The sequence below is a fragment of the Thalia democratica genome, chromosome 5 (genome assembly GCF_965202585.1).
Source record: "Thalia democratica chromosome 5, ktThaDemo2.hap1.1, whole genome shotgun sequence".
Taxonomy (NCBI): Eukaryota; Metazoa; Chordata; class Thaliacea; order Salpida; family Salpidae; genus Thalia; species Thalia democratica.
Genome location: NC_139169.1, coordinates 56,117,296 through 56,140,522, shown reverse-complemented (window position 1 = coordinate 56,140,522; position 23,227 = coordinate 56,117,296). Strand labels below are relative to the sequence as shown.

General features: G+C 24.8%; 1 protein-coding gene across 1 annotated transcript; it reads left to right on the top strand.

The window, feature by feature from the left end:
• The first annotated feature begins 1,414 nt into the window (after positions 1-1,414).
• Positions 1,415-22,871, top strand: LOC145835389 (vacuolar protein sorting-associated protein 18 homolog). Its single transcript, XM_082942955.1, has 22 exons — positions 1,415-1,617; positions 3,175-3,294; positions 4,324-4,477; positions 6,822-7,016; positions 12,222-12,379; positions 12,791-12,893; positions 13,313-13,462; positions 13,646-13,802; positions 15,756-15,840; positions 16,142-16,243; positions 16,314-16,484; positions 16,595-16,726; positions 17,061-17,165; positions 17,906-18,025; positions 18,514-18,609; positions 18,879-19,015; positions 19,463-19,643; positions 19,794-19,937; positions 20,148-20,276; positions 20,459-20,520; positions 20,644-20,827; positions 22,645-22,871. Exons 1-22 carry the CDS (start codon positions 1,480-1,482, stop codon positions 22,846-22,848), a joined length of 3,027 nt encoding a protein of 1,008 aa, XP_082799081.1. The 5' UTR covers positions 1,415-1,479; the 3' UTR covers positions 22,849-22,871.
• The last annotated feature ends 356 nt before the right edge of the window (positions 22,872-23,227 follow it).

Below are 23,227 nucleotides of genomic sequence, written 5' to 3'. Positions count from 1 at the left end.
TTACTACTTAACACAGTCTTTAACCTTAAACTTATATCTAAACTAAAATTAGACCCAAAAACGTGGACTTTCAAAAACCTAGAAAAAATTTATCAAAACCTAGTGGCATGTCACCTAGGACAATTTTTTTTGAGTCAACCCTGAGTAATTACTTAATAAATGTAATTAAAGATACATATTAAGAAATTAGTTTTGCTAAACTTTAGTTACCTCAGTACAAGAAGACTCCATTGTATTCACTCTTCCCTATTCAGAGATAAACATCCAAATTCTTGCAAGAAAGTTTTATGATATGTAAGTTCATTTGCCCCTTTAATGATGAAAACCTATATATCTAAAACTAGGTTTAAAGAATTAAACAATTTTTTTTAAAAGACCTTTTTTAAGTCATCATTTGGCTATCACTTACTAGATTAAAATTTCAACGTTAAAACAGGAAATTGTAAGAAAAGTGTTATACTCAAGTTCACAAGCAAGTCATATTATACTGTATGATCGCTTCCACCAAAGTGAACCCACAATTAGCTGTTAAAATTTGAATTTTAAGTATATAAATACTCGACTTGGAAAATTTTTAACAATTATAACAGACTACTTTTTAAAACAGTATACTAAACCTCTGCTAATATATATTTTAACATATTTTTAGTCAGTGATAAAATTTTAATAGTCGTACAAAAATAGAAATGAATAGTTATCTCAGTATAACTAGTTTAAAATTTAGTGTTATAACATTGTTGTATAATATTGTATATATAATGTAAGACAAATTTCAACAAAATCTGGATTAAATAGAAGAGTTCCAAACTTGTCAAACAACCATTATAAAAAATTAAAATGATTTTTTATAAAAATAAACAATGATATAATAAATAATAATGTAAAGTAAAGCTATATTTTTAAGTTTTTAAATTCTCTAGAACACTAGAGAAAACCTGGGGCCAAAATACTTAATAAGTTTTATTTATTTCTTTTTTTAGGTATTTTTATTTCAAATTTTTTTTTTTGAACGTATTGTGTTTTTTGAACGAGTAAAAGTTATTGTGATCATGATTTATACCAGTCAAAGTACTTTGCACCAACTTTCGTAAATATAAATCAAACATTTACATCATAGTTTTAAATTGGATTATTTAGCTTATGTAATATATTTTTGATATAAAACTTGAAATTTAATGAAGTTTAAAATATTTTGTATGCTTTTGTTTGAATAGGTGTAGTATGTTGTATTAAATATATTAAAAACATGTTTTAAAGTTCATAAGACTTTTTTATAAGTTTTGTAAGTATAATGATACTTCTGTTTCAATGAGAAATGATTTTTTTCTCAATTGTATAAAATCACCAAAGTTTTATGACTTGGTATAAAAATAAGCTTAGTTCTTTTTAATTATTTTCATTTTTTTAGCTTTGACTGTAAACTTTGAATTTTTATAACTCTATTTTTAAAGAAAATTTTAAGAGGAAAATAAAACTATCATGGTGTCCTTAAGAGAAGAGTTTGATAGTTTAAGTATAACAAATAGGAATGATAACCGCAAAAACTCTCAACTAAAGCCTTATTCATTAAAAGATCAATTGTCTGATGATCAAATTCCAATATTTCAAAAAAACAAGGTTGATTTAGTTGATTATTTTTTAATTTTAAGTTGCTTTTTTGCTTACTTTATTTATTGTGCAATATATTTTTAGTATATTTATTTTTCATTTGAATGTTTTCGTTTCAAATAAAGCTATTATTTAAAATCAATTAAAATGAGATTTTTAATTTTCTATAATCACTTTTGTTCTAATTTAAATAATTCATACTAATATCAAACTTAAACATTATAGTCTAAATTTAAAATTATTCAATTGATATCCTATAAAAACTTCATGTCAAACTAGATTTATTAAAACTCTAGGTGACACTTAGGTTTTTTTTTGGGTATATTAAGGCTAGTTTGAACCTGTTTCCTAAACATAAAGATTTTATTTTGACTTTGACTTAACTTTATTTAATGAAGTTTTGTCTATTTTGTAAAATATTCTAACAATTTACTTATTTATGTTCTATAATATTTTAAGGGCATAGGGTGTCCACCTTGAATTTTACAAGTTGATCTTATTTTATAAAGTTTTATCTGAGCTATCAGACATTTTTAACCGCTTGAAAAAATTAAAAATACTTTTTGAGATATCAGCAGTCAAAGTTGGTGACCTCAATAGGTTCTTTATGGAAGGCGCAAACTAAAAAGCAAAAAAAGAACATTTCACTAAAAATCTATCTACTCCTTCATTTTTTAAGCAATCTTCTTCATTTTTTCACAGAAAGTGTATTATTAAATTTTAAAAATATTGAATGTAGTATTTTTTTTTAATTTTGAAAAATTATTTATTTATTGAAAAAAAACCACCTATTTTTTTTGTTTTTTTATCTAAAATTGTTATTTTTAACATTTTTAAAATTCCAACATTCAATATCTTAACTATAAAAGGAATATTTCCTGAAAATTTGAGGTCTTTATCTCAAAAAATGAAGGAGAAGATAGGCTTTTAGTAATTTTTTAAGTTTTTGAGAAAATTGATCTTGAAAAACTTGCAGTCCAATGTTTGTATCTCAAAAGTTAAATAATATTTTTTAATTCTATAAAAACTGGCTAGTAGTTTGTATTTTAAGCTTTCATATAAGATCCAATGTTATTTTTAGTAAAAAAAAAATGTTGGACCCTCCTATGCCCTTAAGTAAATCAACAGTAACTTTTTAATTTTTGAGCTTATTTACTTTAGTCTAGTTTTCATTTATTTACTTAAATATGATAACTTTTGTAAGAAAAGATATACAGAATTATATAATTTAAATAACTTTTATTATGAAAAAAATGCATATATTGATTTTTTATGTTTACTATGAAGCACAAAATGTGTATTTGAGCAATAGATAAATTTAAAATAGTTATTGAATGTAATTTAAGTTTAAAAAAAAGTTGAAGTTCTGAGAAAAATGTTTTTTAGTTTTTCAAATAGTTAAAAGATTTTTTTAACATTTTTAGTTAAATATATTATTTTTTTGCTTTTAATAATGCTTTTATTGAAGATTCACTGTTTTTCTTTTTATTAAACAATTATGTAGAGATATTTTTAAGTATAGTAAACAACAAAAATATCTTATTGTGATTATGAAATACCTTTCAGATAAATTACAAACCTGGACAACCAATTACTCATTTAACTATATGTAGCAATATGCTTTGCATGGTAAAAGGTGGTAATCTACTTGAAAGAATAAACCTGGAAAGTACAGAATCAGATGAAGTAATAAAGTTGTTTTTTATTTGTGCATGAAATTAAATTAGTATTTAGTGATACCTACTTTCTAAAATTTTTAATTGAATCTATTTAAAAATGTTTAAAAAGACTTATACTAGTTTGATAATATATAACTTAAAAAACATTATATTTCATTTGTAACATTTTGCAACATTTTATTATAAATCATGCTATTTCCCAATTATTACTGTACACATTAAAAGAATATATCTACTTAGCTTAATTAAAGAAAATAGAAAATATAATCAAAGTTTCTAAACAGTTTCAGCCAAGGAAAAAGCAAAGAAAAACATGTTTTGGAAGTTTTAGAAAAAATTAAAATTTGCATACTTAAAATTTTTATTAGTTATAGAGTCTCAAAAAGTTTATTTATTTTATTCAATGCACAATGTTTACTTTCAATAGTAGGAGAAAAAAGATAATTTATAGTTGTTTTTTTTTTTTTAGTTTTAGCCTTAATTTAACTATGATTGAGCATGTAGTAAGGCTACGTTTGTAAACAATAAAGTTGGAATACTCTTTGAAACTTATTTTTTATTCTATTTTCAAATTTTAATTTTTTTTTTGTTTTTTTCCAATATATGATTTTAAGTATTTTTTTGTGCAAAGGTGTAGTTACAAAGATTCTGAGTGCTACATTTTAGAAATATGTAGTAGTCTTATAAAAAGGAACAGTTAAATTAATTTGTTCTATTAAAGCAGATCCACATAAATTTTTAGCATTATATTTTTTTTCGTCTTTTCCTCTTTTTAAAATAGATGTTGTAATTATCATTTGATCTAATACAATGTTAATGAAGTGATATTTCAACTTTTTCTTAAAAATGATGTTTTAACAAAAAAAGTTATAATGTTTTATTTTAATGATATTTAGAGTAGTTTATTTTTTTCTTACAATGAATCAATATCAATTTCCATATAGCTATTTAAAAAATAAAATAAATATCACTCTATAAAATTTAACTATTTGTTTAAGCCCGGTAGTAATTTTATATGTTTTAAAAAATTTCAAAGGTGTCCTTGTGTAATGGTAGAGATGAAAGAATTCATAAAATATTTTTGGATCCGCATGGTAGACATTTACTAATATCAATGAATACTCACGAAACTTTATACTTTTCTGTTGAACCTAAAAAACTTCAAAAAAAAAATCTTCAAAAATTCAAAGGTGTGTATTTGTATTTTCTATTAATCAATACTATTTGTTTGATAGTGTAGTTATTTGTAGATAACTATGATTGAAACTGTTTTTTAAAGATAAATCTGAAGTTAATCAAATACTTTAAATAAATAAAACAAAACTTGGTAAACTTGTAAGCATACAATTAGCAAACAATTTTTTTTTATTTTAGATGATTTTTACATGTACTAAGTTAGTGTCAATTGTAATGTAATGTATATGTAAGTTAGTGTCAATTGAAATGTATTGTAATGTGTAAGGTATAATAATAAGGCTTTTAATCTTAGAGATCCGAAAAGCAACATTGTGTATACTTTAGAAATTTCGACTCTGTAGAGCTGTTAATCTTATATGAACATCAAAACATAGCCAATCAATAAAGTATGTGTGTATACATTTTTAAAATTATTAAGGGCATAGGGAAGTCCACCTTGATTTTTACAAGTTGATCATATTTTATAGAGTTTTATCAGAGCTATCAGAAATTTTTAAACGCGTGAAAAAATTCAAAGTATTTTTTGAGATATCAGCAGTCAAAGTCAGTGACCTCAATAGGTTCCTTATAGAAGGTACAAACTAAATACGCAAAAAAAGACAATTTTACTAAAAATTTATTTTCGCCTTCATTTTGTAAGCAATCTTCTTCATTTTTTTACAGAAAGTGTATTATTAAATTTTAAAAATATTGAATGTAGGTTTTTTTTTAATTTAAAAAAATAAAGTATTAATTTAAAAAAACACCTATATATTTTGTTTTTTAGTCTAAAGTTTTAATTTTTTAACATTTTAAGAATTACAACATTCAAAGTTTTTTAAACTATAAAAGGAACGTTTCCTGAAAGTTTGAGGTCTCTAGCTCAAAAAATAAAGGAAAATATAGATTTTTAGTGATTTTAAAATTTTCTGAGAAAATTGATTCAAAAAAATTTGCGGTCCATATGTTTGTATTTGAAACTTTTTATAAAGATTACAATATCTCAAAAGTTAAATGAGATTTTTTAATTTTATAAAAGCTGGCTTGTAGTTTGTACTTCAAGCTTTCATATAAGATACAATGTTATTTTTGGTTAAAAAAATGTCGAACTCCTTTTGCACTTAATATATATTTTTAAAGTTTTAGTTCTGTTTAATAGTAACTGGTGAAAGTTTAAAATGACTTAGTCTTAAACGTTTTGTATTATTATTTTAAGACTAGTTGATTACACTCAATTATACTAAAAAAATACATTTTTTTTTAGTTTTTCTTTTGTAACAAGTCAATCCACTTAATTATTTTAATTAGCCTATTAAACCAATTAAGATAATAAATTTGCGATCCAAAACTTATACTACACCATTCTTAGAAGATAAGTTCTAAAAAATTATTTGTATAAGATGTTTAATCAGGGAAGTGCGCTTTATGCAGAAATTTTGGTGGTCACAAAAAATGCATGGTGTTTAAAGAAATGTCGACTAAGTAATTGAAAATAAAACAACTACTAGACTGTAAAGACTATACACAAACATTTGTAGTAATATTTGGGTAAAGAATTACATCTATAAAAATATTAATAAAACTAAAACAAACAATGGGGTAAAATACCAATATGCATTAATTAATCATTATAAAAAGTTCTTCAAATAAGGTATCTTTAAAAATGATAGAACACAAAACATATTTTTTTAAAACTAGTAAGATCTAATTTGGACTATACAGAACAATTGCTTATTAAAAATTTAAAGTGAAAAGATTAAACAATGTGTTCAGGAAATGATCAATAAAATTTGAAAAATATTTTAAATAAACTCTTCAGATATGACATGAAAAATTTGCGGTATCAAGTTCTTGTTTAGGTAATATTTACTAAGTATATTAAATTTCCTTAAGATTAGCTATTTTTAGTTGAATTATACAATAATATGTGTTGAAGCTTTTTTTGAACACAAATTTAAAAATAGGTTTAAGTTTATTTGTACTAAGATTTAAATTATAATGTTGTTGATAAATTTTTTTATACAATTTCTCTATTTTTGTGAATATTTGATATTTTAATTAAAAGACTAAATTTGTCTCTTTATTAGATTTTAATTTAATAAATAATATGCTTGAAACCACTTAATTGAAAACTGTTTACTTCATATCTTTTTTAATAAGTATAATTAATAATTTTTTTATGAAAACAAATGGTCAGTTTAAAGTGTTTGGTGTAAAGAACTGGGACAGATTTTAAGTGTTCATGACATATGTTTTTTTGTTAATCTAAATGAGTTTTAAAGTTTAGTTTGTACGATGTTTGTATATACGTACTTTATCTATAAATAAAAAGTAAAAAACATTTAAATTGTATTGCAGGTCACATTATTGAAAGTGTTTGTTGGTATGGCAATGCAACGACCAGTAAAGCAACAGGTTCTATTTTGATGGGAACAAACACGGGGAGTATAATTGAAAGCCATGTGGATACTCAAGACGAAAGTAGACTGAGCAGATACCGAACTGAAAAGTATTTTCGAGAACTGTACAAACTTCAAATTCAAAACTCTCCCAGTGAGTATTCTTTATTTTAAATAATCGAAAAAATTCACTATTTCTAGGCTGACTGAATAATACTAGTGCATTTAGAAATAGTTAAAATAATTATAGGCTAGTTTAAAATATAAGATATTTTAAGTTTTATGAAAATCACAATTTACATATAATATGATTTAAATAAAACTTAATTCGACTTTTATGAGTTTCTGATATTAAAAATGATTTGATTATGTTTTTGTTTAAAAAATATTATTATTTCAGCCTATATGAGGAATTTCTGCTTAATCTGTTTAGTTAAACCAGTTGTAAAATTACGTTAATTTAAGATAAAAAAAAGGCATTTTTAAAATTGTCATGATTTTTTGTAATACACAAGATAGTTTATGTTTTATTTTTATTAAAAATAAATAGTATTACTTAAAACAAGTTGTTTATTGAAATTCTTGTAATTTAAGGCCATAGGGGGGTAGGCCATGTTTTTTACAAGTTGATCTTATTTTATAGAGTTTTTACTAAGCTTCAAGTTGCTTTTTACCGTTTTTAAAAATTCGAATTAGTTTTTGAGATATGACCGGCCAAAGTCGGGCCGCATAACAGGTTCCTTATGGGGAAGGAAAAACTAAAACGGCGAAAAAAGACTAATGCATTCAAAATCTATCTCCTCCTTCATTTTTTAAGCAATCTTCTTCAAACTTTCACAGTCTATTTATGATACAATAACAAAAAAACGTTATTTGTGACCTTAAAAAATTTCAAGTAAAAATACCTTTTTTTTGAAAAAAAAATTTTTTTTGATAAAAAATCACTTTTTTTTTTTAATTTTTGTCATAAAATTTTTATTTTTTAAAATTATTAAACTTCACTAATAACGTTTTTTTCTCATAATGAAAGGAACATTTCCTGAAAATTTGAAGAAGATTGCTTGAAAAATGAAGGAGAAGATAGATATTAAAGCCCGTTTTTGAAAACTCGAGAAAAACGGCTTTAAAGTTACTCTTTATATACCCTTTATAAAGACAACCCTTTATATAACCGGTCATAAAAAATAAGTTACTTAATATTTTAAAATCTAAAAAAAGCATCGGAAAGATTATGAAATTTACTATAATATAAGTCTATATGTTATTTTTGGTCAAAAAATGGCTTCTACCCCCCCTATGGCCTTAAGTTTTATCTTTTGTTTTTCTTATTAAATCCACAATAAGGAGGAGGGTACCACTTTTTACAAAATTTTAACCATTATTGGAAAATTTAAAATATAATATATTTACAGGCATATTAATATTGATAAAACAATAAAAAGCTAATGTTCAACTTGTAGTTTCTACGCATTAAGCGTTCATCAGAACAATGATAAAGCTAACAGCAACATTTTTAAAGAATCACAAAAATACACATTATGACGTATCAAAAAAATTGAATAATTTTAGATAGCCAACCTTAAAAACAACTTCTGTACAAGTACTCTTATGTTATGTCTTCTTTGTTCTTATTATTTATTTTTGTTGCTATTTTTGTTAATGATTAATATTTTTTGTTCTTTTAAAATACATATTTTTTTTGTGAAGACAAGTTTGCTGTCTTTCTTTTCTTTTATTTAGCAATGACTCTATTTTATTTTTTTACATCTTGTACTTTTCTAGGCTACATAAATTACATTTTTTGTTGTTTTTCGGTTTTGCTTAGTTCTGCAGAGTGTTTCCCATTTTAGATTATAGTTTATGTTTGCTTCTTTTAATTCCCATATGTATTTTGATAACTTTGTATTATGTATCTTTAATTTGTTATTAAATCTTGTCTTATGATTACTGTATCTATTTATGAATGTTGTGCTTATCGAACTAACGTAAATTTTGTTATGTTTTTTATTTTTATTGTAGCTCGGTAAATACAGGGTTGCCACGTTACCTGAAATTTGACAATTTAGGCAAAAAAGAAACTAGAAAACCCTGGAATTTTGAAGAATTTGACTCAAAAAATCTATCATATGGATAAAAAAATTTGTCATCATCAAAAGTATTTTTTATTAAATAACACATTCTACGTAGCTTAATAGTATCTTTTCGTTGTTTTTATACTATTTATCACAGTTTCTTACCTTAAACTTAACTTTAAAATAAAAACAGACCCAAAAATTTTTTACTTATAAATACCTGGAGGAAATTTTGAAAACCTGGAAAAATTTTTGAAAAAAACACGTGGCAACCCTGTAAATAATATTGTTTGCTAGGCAGTTATTGTCTAAAAGGCATTTTTCTTTCCTGCAAATGCAGATTTTCATGTTGTTTGAGGCTTAAGTTGTTTAATATTTTCTAATTGTGTTTGAGAATTTTTCTTCTAAATTTTCCATGGAGCTATAAGAATTTTAAAAGGTATACCTGTTAAAAGTTTTGTGATATGGATGGTTTGCGTCAAAGTGTTTGTTTATTATATTTAAAAGTTTCTTGCCTATTTTAGTGGCTACAGTTAGGAAAAAAGGCGGGTTGAAATTAATAATTTTTCTTTCTATTTGCTTTTTTGTTGTTTTATTTGTTTTTTGGTATGTTAAACTGAATTTGTTGTTGGCGGGATCAAGGGCTGATTGGTAATTATGTTTTATGCGGTTAAGGCCATAGGGGTGGGGGGTAGACCATGTTTTTTACAAGTTGATCTTATTTTATAGAGGTTTTTCTAAGCTTCAAGATGCTTTTTATCGTTTTAAAAAATTGAAATTATTTTTTGAAATATGACCAGTCAAAGTCGGGCCGCATAATAGGTTCCCTATGGGAAGGGAAAACTAAAACAGCGAAAAAAGACTATTTCATTTAAATTCTATCTCCTACATTTTTCAAGCAATCTTCTTCAAACTTTCACAATCTAATCTTTATACAATAACAAAAAAAACGTTACTTTGGAATTAAAAATATTTTTTGTAAACAATTTTTTTTTGAAATAAAAAAAAACTTTTTTTTTTAAATTAATGTGATAAAATTTTTATTTTTTTGATTATTGAAATTCTAAATTAACGTTTTTTCCTTTTATTATAAGGAATGTTTCCTGAAAATTTGAAGAAGATTGCTTGAAAAATGAAGGAGGAGATAGATTTTTAGTGAATTTTTAAATTTCCGAGAAAATTGACCCCGAAAAATTTGCGGTTCATACGTTTACATTGGAAAATTTTTACAAAAAGTAAAATATCTCAAAAGTTAAATGATATTTTTGAATTCTATAAAAACTGGCTTGTAGTTTGTACTTAAAGCTTTCATATAAAAGCCAAAGTTAATTTTTGTAAAAAAGAAATGTTGGTCCCCCCTATGGCCTTAAATTATTCTTGGTTACTTGATAAATTGTTTAGTCTTTTGTTAATAGTTATAGGTAATTGTTTTAGTATTTTAATAGGGTGGTTTGATTGGTTACTCACATATAGGATATTCGAATGCGTTTTCTAAATGGGACGTATGTTTGTTGATTAGGTTTAACTCTACGTCTAGAAAGTCTGTTCGAATTAGACCTGCATAAATTGTTATTTTGAAACCCCATTTGTTAAAAATCCTATGTAGTACTTTTTTTGCTGCATTTCTGCGGTTCTCGGCGATTTCGATTGTATGACCAATGTATGATGTACAGGCATATTATATACAAAAAAGTAAAATTCTATCATCATTTTAAATGTAATCAGTTTTGTAAAAGGTGTTTGATACAAATGTCATAGGAGGATTTTTTTTATGGATAAATTATAAGAATTTTAAATAATTTAACAACTATCTACCTCCTAAGTTTTTCAAACAATTTACTTTTATTTCTTAGGAAAAGTTCCTTGCAATATCTAGAACAACAAAGTAGGAAGCAGGTTTTTGAAAATAAAAAAATCAAAATATATCTCTTTTTGCATTTCATAAGGATCATAAGGGCATAGGGGAGCTGGTCTTTTTTTTACTTACATTAACATTGGCTCATATTTGAAAGCTTAGAGTATATATTATAAGAAGAGTTTTATATAACATAAAAGTTTTAATTAACTTATGAGATATAACTAGTTTTGTAAGAAAAAATCGTTACAACCGTATGAAATCAAAACTTTTTTGAGACCAATTTAATAAAAATTTTGAAACTTGTTTAAAAATATATCTCCTTAATCATTTTTAAAGCTAACAACCTCAAGTTTTTGAAATTTTTTTTTTCAGTATAAGAGAATATCCTATCGAAACGATTTAAACAGTAATAATAAATAAAAATTTTATGAGCAAAAGAAGAAAAAAAAAATCAATATTGTGACATATTTTTACACAATGTATTTACTATGGGATTGTTAAACATTAAGTTAATGTAAAACTGAGAAAGTCTAAGAAGGGTTGCTTAAAAACTGTAGGAAAAGATAGAATTTTAATGATTTTTTTTGCTCTTTTAACTTCACCCTTCCATTGGAATCCTATTGAAATCTCTGAATTTGTCCCTTTAAAACTTATAAAACTAGATTTCATTATGTGCAACGGTAAAAAGCCACTGTTAGCTAAGTTTAAGATCTTAAAATAAGATGAACATGTATGAAAGTACCTTAGATCTGAATTGAAATCTCTATTTTTAGTTTATTTATATCTTAAAATTTAATTTTAGCTATAAAAGCGATAGATCATCTGATAGGTTAGTTATTAATGTAAAAAATAAGACATTCTTTAAGTAATTTACCCTAATGACATAAACTTGCTTAACAAATGATTAGTAATCTATTTTTTACAGAATTTTATTTAAGTTGTATGATCAACTTAAATAATATTAGCTGTCTTAAGCTACAACTTATGATTCTTAGCTGAAAATAAAAAGTAAACACATATGTTTAACAGTCGTACTCTAATATATTAATGAAAAATAAAGCAATCAAAAACTCTACAATTAACTATTTTTATAAACTTATTTTTTGCATTTAAAAATCTATCAAATGTTATCAAATTTAAATTTATCAAATATGCTTATTAAGTTCATTCACATCAATCACTGTTATGCTAAACAAAACAACCATAATATACAATTAGTTTATACTTCAAGTATAAGTAAATAGCCTTACTATGTATATTTTATATTTTTCATAAGTTATGCACAGCTTGTTATGGTTTGTTTACGATTTAAAAGTTTCTAATCTTTCAGGAGTTATTTTATTTTTACATATGTAAAAACTAATTAAAATAAATGCCACGACCTGTCGGTTGAAAAGTTTTTAACATGGTCAGAAAAATATTTTTATAGGCACAATTATAAGTAGTATTGAGTGTTTCAATACCTCTAAAAATCCGACAAGATCGAGCGAGCAAGAAGTTTGTGTTTTGTTGTGCGCTGCATCTAGACTCTACCAGTTTAATGGCTACATCGATATGAATTCCGGTGTTTCTGAACCTATATTTCAGGTTTTTTTTATTTAATTATTTGATCCAAAAGTTCATAATTTGTAAGTTGAAAAAATATATTTTTTTATTTTTTTGTCCTGTTGTTATTGTTGTTGTATAATTATTAAAGTCGTGATGTCACTTAAAATCTTTAAGAAAAATTATTATTTGAGTTAAAGAACTATTACAGGTAAAAAACCTTAGCATAGTTAAAACTACTTAATTACTTGACTGTCAATGTACTGTACTCTTGTTAAGTTTTTGGTTCACAAAACTTGTTTTACTAAAGAAGGTACATAGAAAGTTTATCTTAAATATGCCGTTATTTTCAATTGAAGTTGTGATCGTTATATGTATTATAGTTTAATGTTAAGTTTAATTAGACGTTTAGAATATGTTTTCTAGTTATTAACTAATATTATTTTTTTTTAGAGGTTTTTTTCATTGTACTTTGAATCCCCACCTAGATACATCGATTTGCATTCTGATGAATGTGCTCCTAGAATACTGCGAACTTTCTACAAAAACGACATAGGTTTTTTAATTTATTTTCTTTCTTTGTGCTACCATTAAAACAATTATTAACAATAACTTATTCTACTGCAAGATAAAAGTAGCTAATTAAAATCAGTTTAAAGTTTTTTTTTAAATAATTTAACTATAAACATAGTTCTAAGTTGTATTTGTTATTTAATAACATCTACTGTGCATCATTTAGCTTTAAAAAGTATCTAAAATTGTTAGTATTATCTATCTTATTAAAAATTAATTTATTTAGTGCCTGAATAATTTAGTTTTTAGGTAAAATCAATGGCGTATAATAAATTTTTCACATAATTATCTTAAAAAGTGGACAATACATAACAATTCCCTTTTATATTCACTGCTTTACAGTTCCATTTAAGTTTAAGTAATTGAAAAAATGTTTAATAAATAATGATAAAAGTTAAACAGAGCCCATGTTCAATAGGATGCCCAATCAGTTCAGCTGGCTGATCCCATCCGGAATTTATCATGGAAACATTTCCGTGCCACCGGCCTCCTCGGACATTTTGCAGCGAAGCGTTCTTGCAGGCGCCAAACTCATCTCTTTCCCTGAACCTGGTTATTGCTTGTGCTTTATTTATCTTGACGTTGTTGAATGTAAATAAATAATACCTTTTCCTAAAATATACAGGAAAGTATGTGTGTAATGATTAATACCTTGATAAATGTCTTGTGGCATAGTTTAGTTCTTCGATATTTATATATGATAGATCAGCTATGTAAATAGCATATAAAAACTAGATTCAACGGTGAGGAATCGTTTTGACATTGAAGATGATTCTGAAGTTATCGACTTGGTCGTCACAGAGTTTCACGTTATGTTGCTGTACACGGATCATGTTACAATTCTGTGCACTTTGAATGAAAAGAAACTCACTGACGACTTTATTTCCAGCAAGTTTGTTAATTTTCGTTGTTTTTTTGTTCTTTAAATTAATTTCCCACATGCTTGTTCATTGTGTTTATTGTTTCTAGTTATTTTCAATATTTCAGTTATAATATGTTTAAGTTTTATGTTTATGTTTCAAATTCGATTGCTTCTTTAATTCAGTTATATGAGATCTATTTACTCACTCTAAAAATTATATTGAATTTAAAATAAACTTCAAGTAAAATTATTACACATAATATAACTGTTTATTTAGCTTCTTAGAATTATAATAAACTCAATCACAAAATAAAAACTAATAAGCATAATTTTGTGAAATAAAAATCAATAAATTATATTTTTTGATTAATATTTTTTAGATAAAAGTGTTAGCAAGTTGATATTAAGTAATAAAACCCAAGTAATCTATACAACTTATGGTGTTTTTGAAAGCACATTAATTGATAAAAAAAATTAAAGCAACTATAATAAAAAGTTTTGGACTACATTAAACTTAAAACTGTTTGCTACCAAAAAAAAATTCTACAAAAGGTGTTTGATAACAATTAAGTAAAAGTAAAATAAGTTTAGTTACTACTTCAGTTTAAGCCTATTTTAATCAGAAAAACTATCATACTTTAAATATAGCATCATTAGCATTTGTAAACTCTCTACTTATTCATAAACTTTAAATCTTTTTTGAACGTGATAATTTACATGTATTTTTAAGGTTAAATTTATTCAATAGTGTTTTTCTGATACACTACTAAAATCTACTTAAATTTTTACTTAAATTTGTATGTAAAAAAGTGACTAAATATAAGCTCAATAACTTTTATGATAAATTTTTATAACAAATAGCTAGTCTGTATAGTGTATAATTAATAGGTAGTAGTTAAGGCCATAGGGGGGGGGGGGGTAAACCATGTTTTTTACAAGTTGATCTTATTTTAAAGAGTTTTTTCTAAGCTTGAAGATGCTTTTTATTGTTTTAAAAAATTCAAATTATTTTTTGAGATATGACTAGTCAAAGTCGGGCCGCATAATAGGTTACCAATGGAAAGGGAAAACTAAAACAGCGAAAAAAGACTATTTTATTTAAAATCTATCTCCTCCTACATTTTTTAAGCAATATTCTTCAAACTTTCACAGTCTAATCTTTATACAATATCAAAAAAAAATTACTTTGGAATTAAAAAATTTTTTTGTAAAAATATTATTTTTTTGAAAAAAAAACACTTTTTTTTAAATTTATGTGATAAAATTTTATTTTTTTCACATTATTAAAATTCTAGAGTAATGTTTTTTCCTTTTAATAAAAGGAACATTTCCTGAAAATTTAAAGAAGATTGCTTGAAAAACGAAGGAGGAGATAGATTTTTAGTGAATTTTTAAATTTTCGAGAAAATTGACCTCAAAAAATTTGCAGTCTATACGTTTGTATCGGAAACTTTTTACAAAAAATAAAATATCTCAAAAGTTAAATGATATTTTTGAATTCTATAAAAACAGTCTTGTAGTTTGTATTTATAGCTTTCATATAAAAGCCAAAGATAATTTTTGTAAAAAAAAAAAGTCGGACCCCCCCTATGGCCTTAACAGAGGATTATTAGAATTTATTATAAAAATATCTACAATAATAAATATTGTTTAAATCTACAATACATATTTTTTTATACATTACATAAAAAAAAGTTATTACACTTAATATTATAAAATAAATAATAGTTCACAATGGTTTTACACAATCACTATTAAAATAAATTTTAATAAGTGCAATATATTTCTTTAAGAAATCTAAGCATGATAACTAGAAAGTTTTCCAAAATGGTAAAAAGATTTGTAAAATTTTAACCAAAGTAAATTATATTTTTAATAGTTTTGAACACTAAATAAAAGAATAGAAAATTTGTAAAAAAAATCTATACAAAAACTAATACCTTAATGATAAAGTATATCAAATATCTTTAATTTTTACTATAGACATGGACCACTAAAGGGGATAATTAAAGACCCGACAGTTGGTACGATTTGGCTTTATACAGAAAATGCTGTTTTTAAATACAAGGTCTGTTTATCTAAAAGTTTTTTATGTTTACCGTTTTAGATACTAGCTATATTTTAATTGTGTATATATTTTTAATTCTTTAGTTTTACTGAAAGTAGTATACGTTTTAGTTGTGTTAAAACACTAAATTTTTGTTGAAAACTTTAATAATGTGTCTAGACTTTGTAAGAAGAAAGGTTGCCAATATTTATCTAAAAAATTGTAGGTAGTTTTAAAATAAGTAAATTTTATTTGAGTTTTATTTTTAATTAATAAAACTCCATACTTTTTAAAATACGAAATGTATTTTTTTTATTTTTAGGTAACAAACGAACAAAAAAATGTATGGGAAATCTATCTTGCTCTGAAAAAGTTTGATCTCGCCAAAGAATATTGCAGAAATGATTACAAAAAACTAGACAGAGTAAGACGAATAATTAAAATCATTAAAATTTTAACAAATTGCAAAATTGCTTTTAAAACAATTTTTTAAGGTACTCATAAGTGAGGCAGACGACTGTTTTGACAGAAAGATGTTTTTGGAAAGTGCACTTGTCTATGCGTCAACTAATGTTTCATTTGAGAAGGTTGTGCTTAAGTTCATACGGGCAAATCAGGAGCATGCCCTGAGAAAATACGTTGAAAAAAGAATGCAGAGCCTGAAAGTAAGACTTTTTCTTCTAAATCAGCAAAATTAGCTTATTGACTAAAATGGATAACTATGTTTTTTAGATACTGATATTATTTTCAATGATAACTTCTTAATAAAATTTAGAGTGGAGATATAACTCAATTAACTTTACTGTCAACATGGCTTGTTCATATGCTTTTGTATGCCATATCTAACTCATCCGATAGTTCAAAGCTTGAATCGTACCAAGACGAAATTCGCTCTCTTCTATCACAAGTATGTACTTATTTGCAGTTAATTAAACTTTTAAATTCAAAAATATCTTAAATTTTAGTAGACCACTGTAGAACTACTTGAAGTATAGTTTTGGGCAACAATTTTTATAATTTTTTAAATCAAAGTAAGCTAATGTAAAGTTTAAATGATTTATGATAAACTTTCAGCACACTTGTAAACTGTTTAAGAGTCGAGATGAAAGTTTAAATACCCCGAATTAGAATCTAGTTTACCTAAAATAGTCTTTGAAATTTTACGAATACGTGAACTAAAGTTTAAAATAACCTAAACTAATCTTCAACTTCTGTTTTTATACTTTGTTAAAAAATTATAGAAACACTTGCAAGAAGTATTCAGGGAAAATCGGCAGACAATTTATAGTTTACTGCATCAAAGTGGCCAAATTGAAATCTACATACATTTTTCACTACAAATGCAAGTATGTTCTTGTTATGTATATGTAGTTTATATTTAGTTAGTAATTCAAGAATTATTGCCAAATTATAATCTTCACATGTACTGTACAACACACTATACTTTAAAATGAAAAGTATAGCATGCTTTCTGTAAGTATTTTCATTTTTTCTATAATAGTAGTTATATATACACTATCAATTGTTACTTAATATCAAAATCTAAAAATGATAATAATATGTCATAATATTTTCAAACTAAAATTCTTGTCTTGACAAAAATCAATACCTAAATTTAATACTTAAAGCTATAAATAATACATTTTAATTTTATGTATTCTAGTGTTTTTAAAGTATTAAATTCAGAAAAATTTAAATATATTATTTAAATTTGTAGAAATACTTGTTTGAATATTTTTAAAGGACTGTAATATTTTAGTCTTTCTTAAAGAGTTAAAGTTTTAATATAATTGTTCAGTCTAAAAAACATAAAAACTTAATTTTTTTATGGAAAGTTAGTAAATTAATTGTTCTTAAGTAATGGTATTATTTTTGATACACTTTGATTTTTGCGATAGACCCTATTTGGTTTTATGAGAGAAATATATGTTTTGTGCTAGTAGTCATGATTTAGCTTTTAAGTATTTTTTATATTTGTAATTTATACTTATGTAAAATTTAAATACTACTGTAAGGCTTTGAAAATAATTAAAAAGTGATAAAAAGTTTGTATAATAAGAAAAAAGTATAAATAAATGCTTTTTAGGATTTTGAACGTGTTATTGACCATTACATTCAAAAGAAAAATTTTCTGTCAGCACTAGACGCTTTACAAAAACAAAGCAATAACAAACTGTACTACAAGTACTGTCCTATATTGATGCAGGTAATATTTTAAGAGTAATAATAAAATAATAATGATAAGAAGTTCATATGTTATGACTAGAAAAACATTTACTGATGTTTTCCAGTAATCAATAGATAAGTTTGGTAGAAAAATTATATGATTAAAAAAAATTAATACAAAAAAGCCTAAAAAGCTTTTAAAATAATAAAATTTATTTTCATACCGATTATTCATACTACCATATATCTAGATTAACATATAAATTAACTTTTTTGAATTACAAATTGTTAAAATATTTCTAGATAATTTAAATTTTTTTCAATATAAATTATTTTTGAAAAAAGCATTCAATTACATATATTTTTTATAAGTCCCAGATAAATTCTAGACTGTTATATTGAATCTATACTTATTAAATTCAAAAGTTATGTTTTATAAAATCTCCGTGAGATGTTCACTGAGATATTTTCATCAGATTTGTTTAATGTCTAGCTGTAATTTTTGTTTAATCGTATAATTTTTTGTAGCAAATTCCAAAACAAGTCGTTGACTGTTGGATAAAATTAGGAAGAAAAATTGATCCTCTTCAACTTATTCCGTCACTTATCTTTGAAAAAAATCAGGTGATTTGGTATAAATTGTTTTATACTTTGCGAGTATCAACAAAAGTTATTAGCTTTTATTTTTATTTTCTTACCCTCTCAAAAAACTTATTTATAAAAATGCTAATATGATTTCACAAAACTTTTGTTTTAAATTTAAACAATAAAATCTAGCTATTTATAAGCTCTTTAAAATTAGATATTTAAAGAAAATCCAACAACGGTTTTTTTATCTTTTGCAAACCTAACAAATAAATGTGCAAATGTAGAATGAAACCCTAGTTTTTCAGGAAAGTGAAAAAGCACACTGGTGGCATGCGATCAGGTATCTTCAGTTCAGTATTTCCGAGCTCAACGTAACCGACACCGCTGTTCACAACTACCTGCTTTCTCTTCACGTGCAATACCAACCAAACAGTGTGCTCAGGTTGCTTTTATTTCTGTTTTACAAGAATAAATAAGAAAATTTGTACTGTATTTTTTTTTTGATTTATTATATTTTGTAAAATATCAACATTCTGCTTTGCACAAAACACTTAGTAATTTTATTATTTTAGTTTAGCTTGAGTTAAAATTGAAATATTTAAATAACTTAGTTTGGAAAGGTGTTCAGATTTTTTTTGTTAGTTATTTTTCAGAATCGGTTTAACTACATTTGTTCAAGCTAATACCACTTGATAACGTAACTTGTGCTATCCAGTTTACTGTAATAAATATTATTAGTGTTGCCCTACAAGTTGTTATATACATAGTTTTTCTACAAATTAACTTCACATTAAAAAATAAAATATTTTTTAAGTAAAAACTTCTTGTTTAAAGATATTTCAAAATTGTCAAAAGGTAATAATTGCTAACGATGAACTTAATGTTTCAGTTATTTGAAGCAACAAGGCGACGACGTTTCTTCAGTGTGCTACGACGTGAAGTACGCACTCCGCTTGTGCTTGCAAGCGCTCACTTCAACAGGCGAGGATAAGTTCACTTTGCACCTCTCCTGCGTCCACTTGTACATCATAATGAAGCTTTACGAAGAAGCAGTGGCCATGGCATTGCTGGTAAAATTATATTTTTTATATTAGTCGAAAAACATTTTTTCTCATATTTGATTTTTATTAAAGTTTATTTAAAACAGTCCCATTATTTTGAAGCTCAATAAAAAAAAGAAGTTTGTATTATATTTAAAATATTATATGACTAATTCTTAGGTTGGTGTTAATGAAGCAAAAGAGGTGGTGTTGCTTCAGCAAATAGAAAATGAAGTGGAAATAAAGAAAAAGTTGTGGCTAATGATAGCAAAGCATGCCGTTCAAGAAGAAAAAGACATCAAAAAATCAATGCTTCTTTTGAAGGTAAGCTGAAAATAATATTTTAGTGAAATTAAGTTCTTATAATTTGTAGTTTCTGTTTAAAAACTAAAGTTTTAAAAACTGTTTTTTTTAACTAAAATCCTAAGGTTAAAGTTATATTTTACAAATACTGTTTAAAAACTAAAAACAGTTAAAAAGTAGTTAAAGTACATTTGAAATTATTATTATAAAGTGTTTTTTAAACTTGTCTAGGAATCACAAGACTTGTTAAAAATTGAAGACATTTTGCCGTTCTTTCCAGACTTTGTAACTATCGACCACTTTAAAGATGCCTTGTGTGAGTCTCTATCGGAATATAATCAAGGAATTGATTTGCTCAAGGTAAAGTAAATAATTGTAGAAATTTAACATTTTGCTGTAGGTAAATAACTGTTAATGTAACTTAACAGTTTTTTTTTTTTTCGCAACTTTTTTAACAGATTAACAACTTTATTAAATGTTTTCTTTCATTTCTTATTAGTATTATATATATATATAATTTCTATAACTTAAATGAAATTTAGGAGGAAATGAACATTGCGACCGAAAGTGCAATGAAAATTAGATCAAGTATACAGCTGACCAAGTTAGTTTCTTTTTCACTCCAGTTTTATAAATAGTTATTAATGAAAAACTTTATTTATTGATTTTATAATCTTAGTATCAATAACAACAAAAATAATAAGTTTTTGTTTTCGTTTTATCACAGAAATTGTCACTTGGTAGTCGGCAGTACGGACTGTTGTCAGGTGTGTGGCAAGCAGCTGACCAGCAGGGCGTTTTACATATTTCCCTGCCAACACGGGTGGCACAGAGATTGCCTCATAGCGGAAATAAAAGCTCTGATGATAGACATGCCTGAGAAACTGAAATTGCTGGATGAAATGCAACAAGTAATATTATTTTAAGTAGATTTTAGTAAGATACTTATACAATTAGTATTACGATCAGCTTAAAAAACATATTTATATAAAACTATGCTAACGGTGACTAAAATAGTAAAAAGGCATACAATTAACATTCACATTGTTGTTCTTAATTTAAGGTCATAGGGGTCCAACATTTTTTTTTACTAGAATTAACTTTGGCTTTTATATGAAAGTTTTAAGTACAAACTACAAGCCAGTTTTTATAGAATTCAAAAATATTATTTAACTATTGAGATATTTAATTTTTTGTAATAACTTTCCAATATAAACGTATGGACCGCAAATTTTTCGGGGTCAATTTTCTCGGAAATTTTAAAATTCACTAAAAATCTATCTCCTCCTTCATTTTTCAAGCAATCTTCTTCAAATTTTCAGGAAACATTCCTTACAATAAAAGAAAAAAACGTTACTTTAGAATTTTAATAATTTAAAAAAATAAAATTTTATCACATAAATTTAAAAAAAAGTGTTTTTTTTTCAAAAAAAAACAAATTTTTACATTTTTTTTTCTAATTCCAAAGTAACGTTTTTTTGTTATTGTAAAAAGATTAGACTGTAAAAGTTTGAAGAAGATTGCTTGAAAAATGTAGGAGGAGATAGATTTTAAATAAAATAGTCTTTTTTCGCTGTTTTAGTTTTCCCTTCCCATAGGGAACCTATTATGCGGCCCGACTTTGACTGGTCATATCTCAAAAAAGAATTCGAATTAAAAATTTTAAAACGATAAAAAGCATCTTGAAGCTTAGAAAAAACTTTATAAAATAAGATAAACTTGTAAAAAACATGGTTTACCCCCCCTCCCCCACCCCCCTATGGCCTTAACTAATTATACTTTCGTTCTATAAATTAAAATTTTAAAGTTTTTCATATAGTTTTATTTAGTTTTTATATATTTAAACCAATAAAAAATCTTATTTTTAGTTTGTTTTGGTAGGCTGCTGGAATATATATCATTTTTTATTATAAAAGTCTTTAATCAAGTTAAGAATTTGAAATGTGTATAATACTTTTGAAGTTACTTATTAGTTCATTTGCTTGTGACCATTGCGTAAGCTAGAAACATTTATAAAGCGATAAGCTCAGTAAAACTCTAGTTTTAATCATATTTAGTACTTTTAAATACTAAATAAATACTTTCAAAATGAAACTATGAAATGATATACAAAGTTACATTTAACTAATTAATATCATAGGCTTTAAATAAGAGCAACTTGTTTTTTGATGTATGTAAAAAGTTTCTTATGTAGTTTGTTATGCTACACCTTTAGACCTTTAATTTTTAATACCTTGAAAAAAGTTTTTATTAGTTGATAAGATAACATCCTTTATTTCTATTTATTAATTATGTTTGATAAAATTAGGACAAAATTTAACTTACAAATTTGCTGTTTGAAACAAATTGTTATGTTATGAGTTTATTTACGTTTTTATAAAATACTTTCAATTAAGTTTTAAATAATGATTAGTAAATACCAGAAAGTAGATCTTCAATCTGTTTTATTTTGTATTGCGTACATTTAAAAACTGATTTACCTACTTAAAATTTTCACAGCTAAATAGTTAGTTAATCACTGTCAAAACTTAATTTAAACTTAAAAAACACGAAATTGCACTCAACACAAGTTTATAAATTTTACTGTTAAAATAAAAAAAATTATTAAAGACATTTTAAAAAGTATCTTACTCAAGAGCAGCTTATATTTACTTATTTCGTAAGTTCTATATCATGCTCTTAATTTGCATTGTTATAAATCTAACAAACAAACTTCATTATTCAACAGAAACTGCTGCAGCTGACTCAGCCGGTTTCCAACCTGAACAAGGAACAAGTTATTGAAAGGAAGCAGCTGAGATTGAAAGTGATTGAAGAACTGGACGACATCATTGCTTCTGATTGCTTGCTGTGCGGTGAGTGGGCCATAAGAATGCTGGATAAGCCGATTGTTCCTCCCAAAACGTTGTATCAAGATTTCACAGAATGGTAGAATAACTAGAAAACTTTTTGTTGTTTGTTTAATTTTTTGTTTTTATAGTACAAAATATTTTTTTTTAATGTGAGCTTTCATGTTTTGTTTTTATGGTTATCTTATGTGCAATTAGTAACTTTAAACTGAATTAATTTTAGCGTTGTTAAATATTTTTTTAAAGCAAGTTGTAAACGTTTACATATTTTTATCATAAAAGACGAAATTTTTTGCTTTATTTATATATTCTATTGAGCCTTTTCAACTGTTTTTCTTGTTAATTCAATACCTTTATACTGCTATTTTCACATGGATAATGTTTTTATTTGTTTTCATAATATTTTGTTATTAGATACATTTTATGTATAATAAAAAAAATTAAGCCTTCATCTTATAATTC

Bases quoted from the DNA above. Each gene is read 5' to 3' on its own strand.
- LOC145835389 (XM_082942955.1), top strand. From the start codon at position 1,480: ATGGTGTCCTTAAGAGAAGAGTTTGATAGTTTAAGTATAACAAATAGG. The intron at 7,017-12,221 runs GTGAGTATTCTT...ATATTTTTATAG, and splicing joins TCAAATTCAAAACTCTCCCA to GCACAATTATAAGTAGTATT. The intron at 13,463-13,645 runs GTTATTGCTTGT...TATAAAAACTAG, and splicing joins CATCTCTTTCCCTGAACCTG to ATTCAACGGTGAGGAATCGT.